General features: G+C 44.1%; 2 protein-coding genes across 11 annotated transcripts in view; one reads left to right on the top strand and one right to left on the bottom strand.

Annotated features, from left to right (window-relative positions):
- LOC110494219 (LIM domain and actin-binding protein 1) overlaps positions 1-16,021 on the top strand; it is a 29,594-nt gene extending 13,573 nt beyond the window's left edge. For 7 of the 9 annotated variants that reach the window (XM_036950270.2, XM_036950268.2, XM_021569064.3 and 4 more), the window contains exons 4-11: positions 4,993-5,436; positions 11,081-11,135; positions 11,637-11,734; positions 12,487-12,552; positions 12,933-12,984; positions 13,301-13,383; positions 13,540-13,673; positions 13,997-16,021. In XM_036950270.2, coding sequence (XP_036806165.1) covers positions 4,993-5,436; positions 11,081-11,135; positions 11,637-11,734; positions 12,487-12,552; positions 12,933-12,984; positions 13,301-13,383; positions 13,540-13,673; positions 13,997-15,074 — 2,010 coding nt within the window. In that variant the 3' untranslated portion in view covers positions 15,075-16,021. Of the gene's footprint in view, positions 1-2,745; positions 3,844-4,992; positions 5,437-11,080; positions 11,136-11,636; positions 11,735-12,486; positions 12,553-12,932; positions 12,985-13,300; positions 13,384-13,539; positions 13,674-13,996 lie in introns of those variants that run through there. The other 2 variants (XM_021569061.3, XM_090205599.1) reach the window with 2 other exon arrangements.
- Positions 16,022-17,868: 1,847 nt separating this feature from the next.
- Positions 17,869-19,036, bottom strand: part of LOC110494218 (SPRY domain-containing protein 3) — a 59,453-nt gene continuing 58,285 nt past the window's right edge. For both annotated transcript variants that reach the window (XM_021569059.3, XM_090205601.1), the window contains exon 11: positions 17,869-18,905. In XM_021569059.3, the coding sequence (XP_021424734.1) occupies positions 18,771-18,905 (135 nt within the window). In that variant the 3' untranslated portion in view covers positions 17,869-18,770. The remainder of the gene's footprint in view (positions 18,906-19,036) is intronic.

Below are 19,036 nucleotides of genomic sequence, written 5' to 3'. Positions count from 1 at the left end.
CAGAGAGCATCATGAAGAACAAGGTACACACCAGGCAGGTCCGAGATACTGTTGTGAAGAAGTTTAAAGCCGGATTTGGATACAAAAAGATTTCCCAAGCTTTAAACATCCCAAGGAGCACTGTGCAAGCGATAATATTGAAATGGAAGGAGTATCAGACCACTGCAAATCTACCAAGACCTGGCCGTCCCTATAAACTTTCAGCTCATACAAGGAGAAGACTGATCAGAGATGCAGCCAAGAGGCCCATGATCACTCTGGATGAACTGCAGAGATCTACAGCTGAGGTGGGAGACTCTGTCCATAGGACAACAATCAGTCGTATATAGCACAAATCTGGCCTTTATGGAAGAGTGGCAAGAAGAAAGCCATTTCTTAAAGATATCCATAAAAAGTGTTGTTTAAAGTTTGCCAAAAGCCACCTGGGAGACACACCAAACATGTGGAAGAAGGTGCTCTGGTCAGATGAAACCAAAATGGAACTTTTTGGCAACAATGCAAAACGTTATGTTTGGCGTAAAAGCAACACAGCTGAACACACCATCCCCACTGTCAAACATGGTGGTGGCAGCATCATGGTTTGGGCCTGCTTTTCTTCAGCAGGGACAGGGAAGATGGCTCAAATTGATGGGAAGATGGATGGAGCCAAATACAGGACCATTCTGGAAGAAAACCTGATGGAGTCTGCAAAAGACCTGAGACTGGGACGGAGATTTGTCTTCCAACAAGACAATGATCCAAAACATAAAGCAAAATCTACAATGGAATGGTTCAATAATAAACATATCCAGGTGTTAGAATGGCCAAGTCAAAGTCCAGACCTGAATCCAATCGAGAATCTGTGGAAAGAACTGAAAACTGCTGTTCACATATGCTCTCCATCCAACCTCACTGAGCTCGAGCTGTTTTGCAAGGAGGAATGGGAAAAAATGTCAGTCTCTCGATGTGCAAAACTGATAAAGACATACCCCAAGCGACTTACAGCTGTAATCGCAGCAAAAGGTGACGCTACAAAGTATTAACTTAAGGGGGCTGAATAATTTTGCACGCCCAATTTTTCAGTTTTTGATTTGTTCAAAAAGTTTGAAATATCCAATAAATGTCGTTCCACTTCATGATTGTGTCCCACTTGTTGTTGATTCTTCACAAAAAAATACAGTTTTATATCTTTATGTTTGCAGCCTGAAATGTGGGAAAAGGTCGCAAAGTTCAAGGGGGCCGAATACTTTCGCAAGGCACTGTATATATCATAATCCGCCTCCAATGTCGTTATAGAGAATATGGCAATACTTCCAACCGGCCTCACAACCGCAGACCACGTGTATGGCATTGTGTAGGCAAGCAGTTTGCTGATGTCAACGTTGTGAAGAGAGGGCCACATGGTGGGGTTATGATATGGCCAGAAATAAGCTACGGACAACAAACAAAATTGCATTTTATTGATTGGCAATTTGAATGCACAGCGATAACGTGACGAGAACCTGAGGCCCATTGTCGTGCCATTCATTCACCACCATCACCTCATGTTTCATCATCATTTTCATCATAATGTTTCAGGATGATAATGCACAGCCCCATGTCGCAAGGATCTGTACACAATTCCTGGAAGCTGAACATTTCCCAGCTCTTCCATGGCCTGCATACTCACCAGACATGTCACCCATTGAGCATGTTTGGGATGCTCTGGATCGACGTGTAAGGCAGCGTGTTCCGGTTTCTGCCAACATCCAGCTACTCTGCACAACCATCGAAGAGGAGTGGGACAACATTCCACAGGCCATAATCAACAGCCTGATCAACTCTATGCGAAGGAGATGTCGTGCTGCATGAGGGATATTGTGGTCACACCAGATACTGACTGGTTTTCTGATGCATTTGTTTTTTTAATATATATATTTTTTGAAGGTATCTGTGACCAACAGATGCATATCTGTATTCCCAGTCAGGTGAAATCCACAGATTAGGGCCTAATGTATTTATTTCAATTGACTGATTTCCTTATGAACTGTAACTCTTTGAAATTGGTGCATGTTGCGTTTATATTTTTGTTCAGTATAATTCCCCCTTCAACTGTGACCATTATCAGTAATGGTTCTGTATATAATTACAGGTATGAGTATTCCTACTTAATCACATCTATTATGTTCTCTAACCGCAAAAGACATGCAAAAGTTAATGACAGTTTTTATAGGGGAATAAATGGCCACTCCTTAACTTTCAACATGAGGTCCTCCCTCTTACTGCTGCTGAGTCACCTTCAGTGTTCTAATCAGGAATCTAATCAAATTTGATTTGTCACATGCGCCGAATACAACAGGTGTAGACTTTACAAGCCCATAACCAACAGTGCGGTTCAAGAAGAAAATATTTACGAAGTAGACTAAAATATAAAAAGTAATAATAAAAGAAACACTAACAATGACGAGGCTATATACAGGGGTCACCGGTACCAAGTCAGTGTGTGGGGGTACAGGCTAGTTGAGGTAGTGTGTACATGTAGGTGGGGGGGAAGTAAAAAACGAGCAGCGAGTGTACAAAAAAAGGGGGTGGGGTCAATGTAAATTGTCCGGTGGCGATTTTCTGAATTTCTCAGTAGTCTTATTGCTTGGTGGTAGAAGCTAGAAGTGTTCTGTGTGTGTGTGTGTGTTCTCGTTCAATAGTGGTGAATGGCTGAGATGTCTCAATAGGTTAAACGGGACTTCATGTGTTGTAGGTTACGCTGTGTCTTGAGGACATAGGGTAAAATGGGAGGAGCAGTGACATTGTCGATTTGACTCCTTACTTTTAATAATCCAGTTTTCAAGGGAAATAACTTTAAAAGGGAGTTTGGTTTTGTACAACACTGTCTGCAATTTGAATGTCATGATGTGATTGGCGATCACAGATCTCAACACTGACAGCATGAGGCTCCGTAACATGACACATGGTACATGTTAGGTGATGCCATGACTTCAGTGCATTGGTATGGCTCTGACATTGGCTCACACAACAACGGAATACTTGAAACTTCAGCCATGTGTCTGCTAGATTCACACACACAAATAACCACATATTTACAATATTTATTTGGGGATAAACTTTGAGAAGTGACAAGTAAAGAACCCCAGACTCAGTCAGCGAAGAGTTAAACATTTCCCAAATGTATCATTTCCTGCTTTCTTGTTTCCTGGGATGTTTTTTTTTCCCCCCTCTGCCTCCATCTCTCTCTCTTTCTCCTGGTCTTGATGGGGGGTGGGCTGGTTCTTACTTCCAGAGTTTTTCTAACTGCTAACATCTGGGAGAGCTTGATCACCCTTACTCAGCACAGAGACCAGAGGGAAGGACGGCAGACTGATTCCAGCTACAGGACTCTCCCTGTCTACAACCTAGACTCCCCACTACGCCTCGCCTCGCTCTCACAGGTTTCACCACTTCTTTTAGAAAAACAGGGAACCAACTTTTCATTGCCTGTTGCTCGTTTTTCCTTGTACTTCTTGAACATACTTCTTGTACTCCAGCTGCTTTCATACAGATAACTATTTTTTTTTCTTTTTTTCTACTGTCTGAGTTCTTTCAGCTTTGGGTTTCTCTTCCTCCTTTCTCTTTGTTTGTTCCTCCCATATTCTGATCTCCTCCTTTTCCATGTGTGTTTCCATCTTGTTTCTGTCACATATTTTGTTGGTGAAGCACGGCTTGATGTGCAGGCTAGGTTTTTCTGAGTTGCTGCTTGGTTGAAGTGTGGTCAATGTGATGACAGTAGGAAGTGGAGTCAGTTTTTTTATTTTTATTGCTGTGTTAAGTTTGCATGGATGTCCACTGCTATATGGTTGACCACCTCATTATCACGTTGAAGGGAAAAATCAGGTTTGTTCTTCGTTAGGGGCGTTGTGAATGTTGATGGTTACCTACTGATTGGAGCTCGTCTCATGGATGTCGTTTTGACCATATAGATGACATATTGTTACTCTTCTTCATGGGTGTGACTAGATACTTTTTACTGAGTTGAGCTCTGTGTACCATAGCCCAGTGCGGTTCCTTGAAAGGAACATTGAGTACCCCATGTAAACTAATTTCATTAGTTGTCTCTGTTCTGCTTTCAAAGGGCCGTATTGTTTCATATACCTTTCAGAAGTTCCCCATATTAAACAGTCCATTTTACATTCATTTCCATATCTTCTAATGAAGATCAGCGAATGACATCACATAGTGGAGTATTGTTGTCCCACAGTAGTTCAGCTAGCTGCTCGCCGTAAGTTACGAGTTGGGAGCTTAATGGACGGTTAAGCCTAGCAGAGCAGAGAACACTTCCTGTACTTTCAGGAAAAGTTGAGGTAGGTTTCCACAGAATGGAATATGGTTGAGAACGAGATCTCGTGTTCAGTCCTGCTCTGTCTCCATCTTGAGCCAAGACTTTGTATGCCACTGTGGAGTGGACTGTGCAGCAGCTGATAGTTGCCTGCTCTGACTTCAGCCACCAGCCAGCTACTCTCGTGGCTGGTTGAACAGCTGCTCATCTAATCTCGCTTTCCTTCCACGTCAGTAACTACCACTGTCCGCAGTCTTTTCCCACTGTGGCCTCGGGAAGAAAACTCTGACAGAGTTATGAACTTGAGATTTTTCCTATATTTTTTTCCCTGTTTAATTTGGTTGCAGTCTGGGTGCTTGAAGTTGGGTGACATAATACTGGACATGATTGACTGGTAGAAGTAGAATGTTGGAAGCAACTGGTGATGACTATTTTGTTGATAATAGTTTCATTCCACACGGTTGAAAGATTAGACTGTGACTATTTGTATTATTGCGAACTGTTAGAAATGGTACTGTATTTTGGTATTCTTCCAGTTTCTCATACAAGGCTACTCTTACACACACTTACCTCGGTACAGGTTACATGGTGGTTAACTTTTCGGTCGATGTAACCAATTTCAGGACGTTGCATCAGTCAGTCAGTCAGTAACTTCAAGACATTCTTCCAGTTGACCGTTCTCTAATCTTCTCTTGTCTTCCTGGCAGTCGGTGGAGAGCCTGCCTCCCACTCTGCGTTCAGGGAACCTGAGTGTTCTGAAGAAGCGCTGGGAGCAGCCGGCACCTCGCCAAGACAAACCCTCCCTGCTACCAGCCGGCCCACCCCGCGCCCGCCTTATCCCCCCAGCTGTACCCAAACCAGTGCCACCGACTGAGCACCGCCCCCCAGCCAAATCCCCAGGATCCCCGGGCACTCAGGGTAGTCAAGACAGTATCCAGTATCCTTCAGCAGCTATAGCCAAGGAAGGAGCGGAGAGAAGGATGGAGAGAAAAGATCAGCGGCCAAGTGAGGGAGAGGAGGAGGAGGAAGGGCTGATGCAGGTGGAAGATAAGGTGGCGCCAACCAGCCCCTGCAGCCCCGTTGAGAAACCCAGCGTGCCTCTCAACAGCCTGAAGATGATGTTTGAGAAGGGAGAGGGCGCCAAGAGAAGGGTAAGACTGATAGAGACTCACACACACATTTTACTCAAAAACGTTCTCATTCAGGCAGACACACACTGTGGGTATGTATCCCTCTACAAAAGTGGTTCCCAAACTGTGGGGTGTTTCTCCTGGGTTGGGGGGTAATAGTAGAATGCACAAGGTGCAACCTCGAAATTGGCTAGTACATCGGCAGTTTTCCTCAATGATGGAAGGGGGAGAGCCCTGAGTGTGAATGTTTGGGAACCACTGCTCTACACAGTATCTCTCCCTCTCTGCTCTATGGATTCTCTCTCACCCCATCTCTTGGCATCTTCCTCAACATGTAGCTAGCTGCTCATTATGCTTGTGGGGTCAGGTCAGTCATCTGACTGTGTGTGATTGGTTAGCTCCCCCGTCCCCCCCATATCCAGCTGGGATGCAGCTGAACTCCTGGTCTGTTGCACAGCCAGACAGTTTCATGGTACCTTCCTTTGGAGTGTAGTCATGCTAGCAGTCACATGCCTTGGTACCTGATGCATTCGTGCCTTTCAACAAGCCCCGTCTGACTTCATAAAGGCACCCCGAGGACTACTGTGTGTCTCAGTGCGCATCACTAAGTACAGACAGAACACCCATTCACTCAGACACACACATGTGTAGAGGATACTTGCTAAAACTAGCTTACCTACTCATATTAGAGGCCAAGAAACTCAAAACATGCATACATGCACTGAACTGACGAAGACGCCGCCCCAGTTGAGAAGTGAAATACTTTGCACCAGACACTGAGGGAGGGTCTCCTGTGGCTCCTCCGATATTAGCAGAGAGAAGTCAGCCATTAAGTGGCCATATTAACGACCCGGCTCTCTGTCCCATTACTGTCTAATTAACTCAACCCTTCAGTCACACTCTTTCTGTCCCCTCAAAAAGTTTCTATGTTTCAGTTCTCCACACTGCCCTTATCTGCTCTTAAACAACCTTCTCCTCTTTAGTGTACACACATACCATAATACCCCAGGGTCACGAATGTACCCGCATTCCTCGTCTCTCTTCAAAGACCCACCTTAGGAATTATCCCTCCCACTCTGTCCTGTCATTCTCCTTCAGTTAGATATTCACCCCTCATGGCCCCCACCCCACCTCTTCAGTTAGGTATTCACCCCTCGTGGCCCCCACCCCACCTCTTCTCTCAGCATCACACAAGATTGCTCTCCTCTGTGCACTTCTGCTTCTCCTATTTTTCAGTTTCCTCAGTTTTCTCATCTGGTAAAAGTTGAGTAAAAATGTGTGACTCTGAGACCATAATACTTTATATATTCCTGGTGGTCTCTGGTGTAGGCTACCTTAGCCAGCCCGGTGTTGATGCATGGTCCAGGTGGAAAAGCAAGACTGGAGTCCGACTCAGACTGGAGTGAGTTTGCCACCACGCCTTGGTGTTCATCTCTTTGTTAAGTGTGTTCATGATGACCACTAGCAATACTTAGTTCTACATGTTGGAAATTCCCCCAGTGTCTCCTCAGGGAGACTGGTCTGAGAACAGTGGTAGTGTTGTAGTCTTTGTCCTCTTTGTCCTCAGACGAGGCCTGCCACAATGGCCATGCTTCTGGACTTCTGCTGAATTTACTGACAGGGTTTTAAGAGGGGAGTGACAGACAGTAGGAGGTCGACCTCGATTCGTCTTGGTCTGAGAGCTGTGCTCACTACTCGGTGTGTTTCCTCTATACATGCTCACAAAAGCCCTTATCGCTACGCCAGTGCATTTCAGCTGACTAGAGCGGAGGTGGGGCTGTGCGTGGGTGGAGGAGCTGCGTCTCCAGGTGTACACACACACATGCTCCATCTCTCACTCACACACACACACACACACACACATTAGTGTGTCCCCCCTGCCCTGCCCCAGCTTTAGCTCAGTGCATGCTCTGGGCTGATACCATCTTACAGCAGTGATGTCATGGAAGTGGTATGCACCCCCCCCCCCCCCCCCCCCCCCCCCCCCCCAACCAAATCACTAGAGGCCAACAAACCCTGCTCCTACAGAACACAAACTCCTTTCTCTCTCCAATCAAAAGACTCGTAGTACGTTCTCTCTCTCTCTCTCCTTCCCTCTCCCTTAGTTCTACGCCTCTTTTTCTGTCGTTCTTTCTCTTTATAACCTCTCACACACTCCTTGTTTCTGTCTCTTTATAACCTCTCACACACTCCTTGTTTCTGTCTCTTTATAACCTCTCACACACTCCTTGTTTCTGTCTCTTTATAACCTCTCACACACTCCTTGTTTCTGTCTCTTTATAACCTCTCACACACTCCTTGTTTCTGTCTCTTTATAACCTCTCACACACTCCTTGTTTCTATGTCTCTTTTACTCTCTGTATTCCACCTTTTCTCTGTCTCTCCTGTTTTTCGATAGCCCTCGTTTGTAACTGTATGAGCTGTAATGGGTCCTGGGCACAAAAGGTTTAGATGGGGCAGATAAGGCTCTGTTTCTCTACCTGGCTGTCACCCAAATCAACTACACCCTGTACTGCTTGTCACTGGCATTAGCCTTCTCTACTACCACAATATTCAAAACATGGCTTGGTGTTTTTTTTAAATTATTCTAGTTACCATAGTTACTTGGTTAGACGCAGACCATTTGCACATGCAAAGAACAGTTTGAGACTACAGCACATTGTGTAGACTACACATTCAATTCACGCTTGCTTGAAAAAGGTAGGAGCTTTAGCCTGTTTGATCAATTGTGTATATTACATGCTTGTCCTCTCTTTAAAATGAGTCATGCCTCTCTGCTTGGCTGCTGTTTTGGTCGATTTAGCCCAACATTTAGCTGCTGGCACACAGTTAGATTTGCAGTGGAATCAGTTGGTCCTGTCTCAACCTGTCCTCGGTGAACTACAGGCAGTATCGCTGTCCTCTGCTCTAACATAACATCAAACTCTCTTGTAAAACATTTTGTATGAGCAATATTTTGAGTGAACTAGGAAATGGCCTTTCAATACAAAACATTATGGACACCTTGTAGCTTCAATCCGCAAGTACAATGTAAAAAGTTATTGACTTGGGCTATGGCTGACTCCAGAAGGCCCCGTCTGTTTTAATTGGCCAGATCCCTCCTCCACTCATCTGTATCCAGGATTACTGCTTAAGCCTGACCATCTGGTTTACACATCAGTGGGCTGTAATAAACACACACACACGCTCGTGTTTGTTAATTCTGTAGAGTGTAAGGGGGGGGGGGGGGGGGGCTAAACTGACAGATGGAGTTGGTTTAAGATGGATCTTTTAGATGTTTTATTTAGAATTTTAGTACCCTTTTTAGGTATCAAAAAACAATACAAATGATTTTGACCTAAAGCCCATGGAAACGCATTGAATAACATCCATAAATGTCAAAAAACAAATCATAAGAAACAAGATTTTGAAGTGCCTGTCCGAAATCTAGGCGATAATTAAAAAACACATTTTTTTTTTTTTACACATTTAACCACTTTTTTGGGGGTAGGCACAAAACAACCTTCTACTTTAAAAATGTAATCCAATACCGGTTATCTTCAGACGAGTCCCGTGACACTTGTGGGGGTCGTAGAGCAAAACGGAGAACATCATTGTGAGAGCCTCCCCTTTCCATAGAGTAGAGTAGTAGTTAGTCCATAGAGTAGTAGTTTGTACGTTAAACCGTTCGGACGCTACAGACGTTTGTGTTAGATGGATTTTCGGGATGTCTCATGGTCTGACAAACACCGCTCTAGTTCTGCCACCTTTCACCTCGGATGCAGAAGTGCAACACAGGTGGGTGGATGTGGTGGATTGAGATGCATCCAATGCAACAAAAAACATCTCTACCTTAAACTGACGGATTTGGATGGGGTTTTGTTGTGTAACTTCGACTCTAAGGGATACTTCGGGATTTTAGCAATGAGGCCCCTTATCTACTTCCCCAGAGTCAGATGAACTCGTGGATACCATTTGAATGTCTCTGTGTCCAGTATGAAGGAAGTTAGAGGTAGTTTCACAAGCCGATGCTAACTAGCGTTAATGCAATGACTGGAATATGTATCCACAAGTTCATCTGATTCTGGGGAAGTTGAGAAAGGACATCATTGCCAAAATCCTGAAGTATCCCTTTAACCTTGATCCCCTCACTGGGCCGTTTGTCTGTGTTTGAACAGTGTCCCTTCTCCCCTGTGGTGACTAGCCTGTACATTATAATAGGGCATCTTCAGTGTTTTGTAGGTTAAGGTGAGAGGGGAGTGTGTTAAGTATGTGTATAGCCTACTTGTTATGTGTTTTCAGTTGTGTGTATGTGTATTGATGAGTAAAATGGCTGTGTCATGGTGGAGTTGGTGGGGGGACAGACGGTCCTGTCTGACAATGGCTCTGCCTCTTGAGCTTATTAGGGGATTAATGCTGTGTACATGTGTCCGCACGCTAATGTGTACATACAGTAGTGCAGGGTTCCCCAACTGGCAGGCTGCGGTCTGAATTTGGCCCATATGGGATTTTATTTGGCCCCCCAAGTTTTCTGTGCAACTGTTTATTTAAAAAATATATTTGTTGATGGACGCAAGACTGTAAAAACACCAGCAAATTAGCTTCAATCTGTTCCAAAGTATTCTCACACATATTAGAGAGATACTATATGTGTGATCCTATACAAATATAAGCAAGGTTTGAAATGATGACGTTTTAGTCTAATGGATCCGTTTTGGGCTTCCTGCAGTCAATTTGCAGTCTACAAATGAAGTGTAATTATGTTCCGGCACCCTGACCATCCGCTCAAGAAAAAAATTGGCCCGCGGCTGAATCTAGTTGATGATCCCTGCAGTAGTGTGTAGGGTTGTGTGTCTCCCTTTACCATATGGTGAGTCATGATGTGGTTGGTTACATGGTTAACAGACCCGTTGGGTGGTGCTGGAAGTATTTCAGCTGGAATACATCTGAAGTTGTTTTTTCTTGTCATATTTGTTTTTTTTTCCATGATGAACTACGTATTTTGCTTAATGCTTTCTTTAAAACAGACGGGTTGATTTTAGCTGTAGGATTTCATTGCATCTGCTGTCCAAGATTATCCGACTGCAGTAAATTCACCATCTTGTTCAAGTTAGAAACGTTTCAGCAACTTGAGACAATTGAGCTTCTTCTGAAACCTGGACACCAGAGATATATTTGGTGAATTTGTTTTGGTGTTTAACAGTAAAGTGTTCCTTACTGCTTTCAGAGTCTCTCTGGGCAAATTACATTCATCACTGATGGGAATGCTTGTTATTTGATTAGGTCTAGAGTAAGGTGTCGGCGGAAATGGCAGATGCCCCAATGGGTGTGTTTGTGCCCGTGTGAATAGGGTGTGTGTGTAAGCAACCATCAATGGCTCATTGTAATGTAAAGGATATGCAGGAACTGGTTTTGATGTCGATGAGCCAAACCATTGTGAAATAGGGGGAAGTTGTGATGAGTCGTGGGGGTGGTCAAATGTGACCAATGATGGGGTTGTCTGAGTGTAGAGATGGGCTAAAAAAAATAAAAGCAGAGGCTGACTAACTACAAAGGCATAGAGAGGCAGTTGTAGAGAAAGCAGGAGGAGAGGTTGTTGGGGTGGCGGTGAGGACATTGGACAGTCCTTGTCTGAGGTTGTGTAATAAACTGAACCCTGACCCTTGACCCCTGTGTTATCATCCAGGTGAGCACGGGACTACACAGCAGCTCCTCCGAGGACATGGACCAGAGAATAGGAGGTAATACATGAGCACGGGCACACACACACACACACACACATTTGCACTAGACCCATATAGTGCAATCACATTCTGAGGGCACAGTGTCTATCACTACTAGGCACTAAACTGACAAAAGGATCCCATGCAGAGAGGTGCCCACTGCAGTTGTAATAGCCACGAAGGTTACAGATGAGAACACAATGTGTACATTCACGGGTGCATGATAACGGCCGTGCTTGAATTGAGGCAGAACAGTGTGTCAATTCATAGTGCCTACACTGCTTCATCTAAAAAGACCAGCTTTATTTACTCAAGTCAACTTTTGGCAGCGTTTATATATCGTACCCCTGTTTTTCTTCTTCATAGCAGCTAATGATTTGATTTGATTTGATTTTGATTTAATGTAGGCTAGTGACTTCTGACATTGCAGCAGAGCTAGGTGGAGGATCCGGATCAAGAAACCTTCTAGATGCTAACCTGTGTGTGTGTGTGTGATTTTTGTTTTGTTTTCCCCCGCAGTGTTATCCCCTGACCGAGTTCTGGAGACCACCTCCCTGAAGGAAAGAATGGCCAAGTACCAGTCAGCCGTTACCAAAAAGGGCCCACTAGCACGCACTGTGAGTTTGTGTGTGTTTGTATTTATTATACCCATTTCGTACAGAAGATGTGGTATATTACCTGTAAAAAATATATATATGGCAATGTTTTATATGGCCCCCTTTCAAACAGCCTTATTTACCACTTTTCCCTTTTAAACATACCAGTGGGTAACTGGCACATTGGAAGGTGTGGGGAGTGTTAAACCTTAAATGGAGGCTGTTTAGATGTCAAATTAGGGAGGTGTTAAACAATTGCATTGTTAAACAAGTGCAAAAAAGCAGAGAACCATTCACACAGACCCAATATCTGTACTTTGGTTACAGGGTCTGTGCAAATGCAGGAATCATGACTAGGTCTTTAGGTGGGTGTTAATTGACTGTTTTTGACCCTTACCCCTTTCAGATGTATACCAGAAAGCTGGTATAAAAAAGCAGGCATGGTAAAATAGTGTGATTTTGGTCGGTTGTCTTTTAAACACTCCTCTCTCCTTACATTGTCTAGTCTCCTTTGTTTAGGAGAAGCTAGAGACACTGTGGACTCAGTCACCAGACCTAAAAATTATTTTTTAGAAAGTGATCCTCTTGTTTAATAGTCCAGAAGTTTTGGTCTCACCACATCAAAGGCTAATGTAAGGATAGTGTACATGGGAAAAGTGTAATGTCAAAGAAAGACAGATCTTAGTTCACATATTTTGCTAAATATGTTTTCTATATCCTAAAACATCATTTTGTCACTGTTCTTTTACTGATCGACCTCTGTTCGTCTGCAGGCCAGTCAGTCAGAGGGAGAGGACGGCAGCCTCAAGGAGAATGTGCCCCCTAGTGGTGTGGCTGTGGTCAGTACCTACGCGCGTGTCTGTGTGTGTGTGTGTGCGTGCGGCGCGTCTGAGAAATTTGGTGTTGAGGTGTGTAGCGAGAGAGCGACAGAGGGGACATGCAGTGTGAGTCTGTGAAATAAATGATACACTGTGTGTGAAGATTAGTTAATTGGATAAGGGAGCAGCGTTTAAACTGATAAAAACTGTAAACCAATGAAACCTGGTGTGCAGTAAGTAAATAAACTCCTAGAAGTGCCCTAAAGATCCTGCTTTAAAACATGAATACACAGTGGCAGTAAACTCTTTCATATAGCTTTTTATGTACAATTGTACATGGGTGAACAAGCTATGTACTGTATATTTGATTTGCTGATGGGTTTTCTCTCTTTTTCTCTCAGAGCCAGGCTTTAGAGTCCTACAGCAGAAAGGTTGCTGTAGAAGAGACCAATGGTGAGTCAGCTTTAATCTCCCATGATGTCATCCCCCACAGCTCTCGGCTGGGGATGCTGAGGACAGAACCGCACCCAGCTGCTCTGATTGGTCCTCTGTGTTAAAGGGCAGAGCGGAGTGGAACCCCGACTGGCTTGTTACCCTGAGTTACTGCTCTCTGTCTAGGCATCTCGCTCGTCTCAATAATTTTTTTGTGAAAAGCCAGGCTCCCTTTTTTTGTTATATTGCTCTGCCCAACTGTGATACTGACTTCCTCTGCAGCCAAGATGGAGTCCCTGTAGTCTCACTGGTATGTTGTGTGTTTGGTCTTTTTCAGGTGATGGCATGGACACACCTACCTCTAAGGATAGTACCTCTTCTCCATCCTCAGCCCACAGTGACCCACCCAAGGCAGCCAGGGTGAGTCCCCTCCATCACCTCCATCACAATGACACGTACAACATGTCTTCCATCAAGGAAATCGATAGGACCGCTATAAAATCTGACGACAAGACTCGTTACTGACAAACACAATGCAGTGTATGAAAGGTACATTCTTAAAGTGTCTGTGTGTAGAAGTTCTGCCTGCCCGTGAGGGAGACGTGCATTGCATGCCTGAAGACGGTGTACCCGTTGGAGAGGCTGGTGGCTAACACCCAGATCTTCCACACCTCCTGCTTCCGCTGTCTGCACTGCAACACCAAGCTCAGGTACTTGTGACACTCTCACCCCACGGGACACTTCAAATAACATTATATAATAACATTATACAAATGTCATAAAACATTTAGAAACCATAGGAGAAAGAACATGCAAAAACAGTATTGTGTATCATGCATCATAATACAGTATATTTACAAAATGCTATTTAATAAAAATTATCACAAGCCGTATCAATTGGAGGAACATGACATTTCATACAAATGTACATTCAAAAGTAAAGTAAATCCAGTACTGCTTTCAGTAACCGGTGTCTTGTCTGCATGTATCTAAAGTATATTTGTCTGGTTCTTTGCTGCCCTCTGCTGTTCAGTCTGGGAAACTACGCCTCTCTGCACGGCAATGTCTACTGCAAGCCCCACTTCAGCCAGCTGTTCAAGGCCAAAGGCAACTACGACGAAGGCTTCGGCCACCGGCCCCACAAGGAACTGTGGACACCCCGTGCCGAGGGAGAGGAGGAGGAGGAAGAGGGAGTAGACCGGGAGGTGGAGAAGAAGCCAAAGGAGCAGGCAGAAAGAGTGGCGGTGGTGTCCCGTCCAGCCTCGTCAGACAAGCAGCCCTGCCCCACAGTGGAGGAGTCTCCCCTGGCCAAGGTGACAGACCTGACTGCCTCTCTGGAGACACGCAGCCACACCACCTCCACTGAGAAACTCTCCAGCGCAGAGAAAGTCCCAGAGGCCCGCAAGCTGAGGGTTGCCTGGCCCCCTCCTGCTGACAGCGATGCTGGTACCTCTCAAATTCTGGAGGCTGGTAGTGGTGTGAGCCGGCCCTGGAGAGCCAAGTGGCCCCCAGAGGGCGAGGCGTCATCGTCCACCCTGAGCCACGACCGGTCCGAGCTGAAGAGCCTGAGGAGGAGCTCGTCTCTGAAGGAGCGAAGTCGGCCTTTCTCGGTGGCCCCCAGCCTCACCACCAATGCCCTCGGGCCACGGGAGCCCCGCCGGCCCCTCAAATCCCTGCTGGATAGGAGGGGGTCACTGGAGGACAGCCACTCCATGCCTAAGGAACCAGAACCCAAACCCCAGAGGGAGCGAGAAGTAAGGCAGGAGGACAAAAAAGAGTGCAAGCCCGCCCCGCCCAGCGGCAGTGTGGTGAATGGAGAGACCAGCTCCGAGGAGGAGGTAGAGAGTCTGCCGGCGGCACAGGAGGAGAGAGAAGAGCCGATGGAGAGAGGAAAGGAAATAGAAGGGGCTTCTCTGAAATGCCAAAGTGCCTCTCCGGATATCTCAGCATCTCCCTCTCCGTCCCCGCAGCCCAAACACAACCGCAGCTCCCAGGACGTGGGCTTCTGGGAGGGCGAGGAGGAGGGGGGCGAGGGGGAGCAGCTCACCGTAGAGGAGATGATCAAGAGGAACCGCTACTATGAGGAAGAGGAGGAGGAAGATGATGTCTGAACAGACACTCCACTCTGAATCTGGCTGGATTTAGACTGGATACACACCAACGCATTCTGTCCCCAGTACTCCCCGTCCACCATATATAACCCAGGGAGTTTTTAAAAGTGCAGGGATAAAAACATGGGGACCCACTTGTTGAATTTTTCTCTGCTTGGGTGCAATCTGTGATCATTTTGATTTGTTTGTTTGTTTCATTCACAATAGGAAAGTTAGCAATAAATCAGTCTTACTACACTACATAAAACCAAATAGCCTGATTCTTTTGTTTTCTGAGGGAGCCTGATAGAAGGGAGCGGTAGATTGTAGCCATTTTTTTTTTACACTGGTTCAGGCTGGTCTGTCTTTTTTAAAACTGGAAGTAAGTACAGTTACGATATATATATGACATCTTTTATATAATCTAGGAAAGGTTACATCGGCCATATCATTCTCTAAACTGGAAATGATCATTTGTCAACATTTAATTTTTTTTGTTGATGAAGAAAGACTAAGGACCTTTGACAGGAAAGCCTGTCAAATAAATATACATGTTTGTATTTGCAAATCAGATGCTTATATAGCCTTTGCTTCACAGGTACTTAAGTGGACTAGTCCATACCACTGCCAGATGGAGAAGAGACGTTCTAAAATGATCACAAGCAGTCGCTTCATCTCTTTGATAATACTTGAGAATCAAAAAAGGCTTGTGATAGAATGTGGTAAATTGATCTTGGCCGAGTAAACCAACAGTGTACTTTGAGTCTTTGGGTCCTTTACCTTTCTGGATTTATGTTTTTAGTTGTCCTTTTGACACAGTGCATGTTTTATAATGAATTTTGAAAATTGGATAAATGCACAATTGTTAAACTTACATTATGTTTTATACCTTACTTTAAGGAGGACCAAACCTTTTTCGTATCTTGGAATTTTAAATCAAAGTATGTTTGAAATAAATGGTCTATCATACATCTGTTGTCTTGTTTCAGTACATGACCTAAGGCTGGGATTCAATCCGATATACCTTGTAGACGGTGCAGCTTTTTAAAGGCCCAGTGCAGTTGTCAACTTGATTTTCCTGTTTTTTTTTTATATACATTACCAATCAAAAGTTTGGACACCCCTCATTCAAGAGTTTTTTTTACATTTTTAATTTTGACTATCTATATTGTAGAATAACAGTGAAGACATCAAAAAACAAATCTAAATATATTTTATATTCTTCAAAGTAGCCACTCTTTGCCTTGACGCGAGATTTGCACACTCTTTGCATTCTCTCAACCAGCTCCACCAACAGTCTTGAAGGAGTTCCCATGTATGCTGAGCACTTGTTGGCTGCTTTTCCTTCACTCTGCTGTCCAACTCATCCCAAACCATCTCAATTGGGTTGAGTTCGGGTCATTGTGGCGGCCAGGTCATCTGATGCATCACTGTCCTTGGTCAAATTGCCCTTACACAGCCAGGAGGTGTGTTGGGTCATTGTCCTGTTGAAAAACATATGATAGTCCCAGTAAGCGCAAACCAGCTGGGATGGCGTATCACTGCGCTAGACGGCGTCACCAGCAAAGCACCACCACCTCCATGCTTCAAACTGGGAACCACACATGCGGAGATCATCCGTTCACCTACTTTGTGTCACAGACATGGCGGTTGGAACCAAAAATCTGGACTCGTCAGACCAAAGGACAGATTTCCACCGGTCTAATGTCCTCGTGTTTCTTGGCCCAAGCAAGTCTCTTCTTATTGGTGTCCTTTTCGTGGTTTCTTTGCAGCAATTCGACCATGAAGGCCTGATTTCATGCAGTCTCCTCTGAACAGTTGAAATGTGTCTGTTTACTTGAACTCTGTAAAGCATTTATTTGAGCTGCAATTTCTGAGGCTGGTAACTAATGAACTTATCCTCTGCAGCAGCGGTAACTCTGGGTCTTCCTTTCCTGTGGCGGTCCTCATGATAGCACTTGAATAAACATTCAAGGTTCTTGACATTTTCCAGATTGACTGACCTTTGTGTCTTAAAGTATTGGACTGTCATTTCTCTGCTTATTTGAGCTGTTCTTGCCATAATATGGACTTGGTCTTTTACCAAATAGGGCCATCTTCTGTATACCACCCCTACCTTGTCACAACACAACTGATTGGCTGAAACAACTTCATCAAGGCACACCTGTTAATTGAAATGCATTCAAGGTGACTACCTCATGAAGCTGGTTGAGAGAATGCCAAGAGTGTGCAAAGCTGTCAACCATGCAAAGGGTGGCTACTTTGAAGTATCTCAAATATAAAATATATTTTGATTTAACACTTTTTCAGTTACTACATGATTCCATGTGTGTTCTCATAGTTTTGATGTCTTAACTATTATTCTACAATGTTGAAAATAGTTTTAAAAAATAAAGAAAAACCCAAACAGTACCAGTCCAAACTTTTGAAATAATATTGTGAAAATGATAATGCTCTTTCAGTGTAAGAGCTGTTTGAAAAGACTGCTTGACGTTTTGGTGGGATGGAGTTTTGGCCTGCCTGGGGACATCATCGGGCGGTAAATTAGTTAATAGACCAATAAGATAGAGTTCCAAACCTTTCTACCAATAACAGCTAGTTTTCAGTTTTACCCTGACCACTCCGACAGTCCTAGCAAAATTCTTGCTTGAGAAATTGCTCTTTGCTTAGAAGCGACATATTTGTTTGTTTTCAATTGAAATAGTCAAACATAATCACAGTAAGGATCTAACAGTCCCGATTCAATCCCGATTCAAACTTTCTTGAGGCTCAATTAGCCAAATTACATGTTATAAAAATCACACAAAGCGGGCCGTTGTATAGAAATAGATTCTCATCTTTAGTTAGGTATTTAAACATTGCATTCAATTGCACAATTTCTAGGTGACGCATTCATATCTATGATCTGTAAGATTAAATGAACCTAATTGGTGATTAATACGAAATGAAATGGTACTCTAAGGAACAGTTGTGAGAACAGTGCATGGTCTTCCCTTTTGCAATCATTTAGCATATTGCTTTCTTGAGTACAGTTCTGTTATTACAGATGATGAATCAAAACAAATACAAAATGTTGTTGATCAAGTATTTCATTTAACCTGTCATTAGTCAATAAAATAACCCAAAAGCGAAAGAACAGAGAAATGCCAAACAAAAAGTAGTGCATCATAATCCACTATATCTAGAATAAAGTGCTTTTGATAAAAGGATATGGCATCATGAGTCTTAGAAAAAAATAAACATAACACAGCGTCATAGTCGTTACAGTCATTTGGATTTTGGCATACCTGAGAGTTGCATTTCTTGGCTGCGGATTTTATGCTACAGCATTTTGAATGAATTCCTCTAATAATCTCAAAATAGAGTTAAGATAATAAGATTTGACTGATTGCTGCTTAAAGACCTGGGATTGGTCCAATTATCTCCCTTTGAACCATTTATAATATGTTCTATTGCCATGATAACAGTAAGCACTTTCTTGAGGCACCCATGCAGTATTATATTATAATATCCATCTTCCTACCATATAGTAGCATGAGTTTCATTTTATGTTAGGAGTCAACCAGAGTAAACTAAACCGAGGTAGGACATCCCAGGCAACATGCTGGATCCAGGAGTGATGTGAAGCGAAGGGATACTGCACTGGAGTGATAACTCCAAACACTCCCCTACAGCAGACTTGGGATTGGTCGATCATCATCATGTCGCTACCCTCTCTCAGCCGCTGAGGGGGTGCAGGTCAACCCTGATTTTCTCCCCGGTGCTCATCATGCCGATGGTAGGGTAGAACCCTCCTGCTGGCACTGCCACCTCCCTACGGCCCACCACCTTCCCATTCCTAGTGAAGAACACCTGGCACAACACAAGGGGGCGACAGTGAGTTAATATTCACACCAGGGTCGGGCTACATTTCAATCAATTGAGGAGTGCAACACAAATCGCCAATTTCCACTTCAGTGCCTACTGTTTGACAACTCCCATAT

Source organism: Oncorhynchus mykiss, chromosome 17 (assembly GCF_057628025.1).
Source record: "Oncorhynchus mykiss isolate SJ-2025 chromosome 17, ASM5762802v1, whole genome shotgun sequence".
Taxonomy (NCBI): domain Eukaryota; kingdom Metazoa; phylum Chordata; class Actinopteri; order Salmoniformes; family Salmonidae; genus Oncorhynchus; species Oncorhynchus mykiss.
The sequence above is the reverse complement of the archived record's forward strand: the minus strand, read 5'-3'. Positions and strand labels throughout refer to the sequence as shown.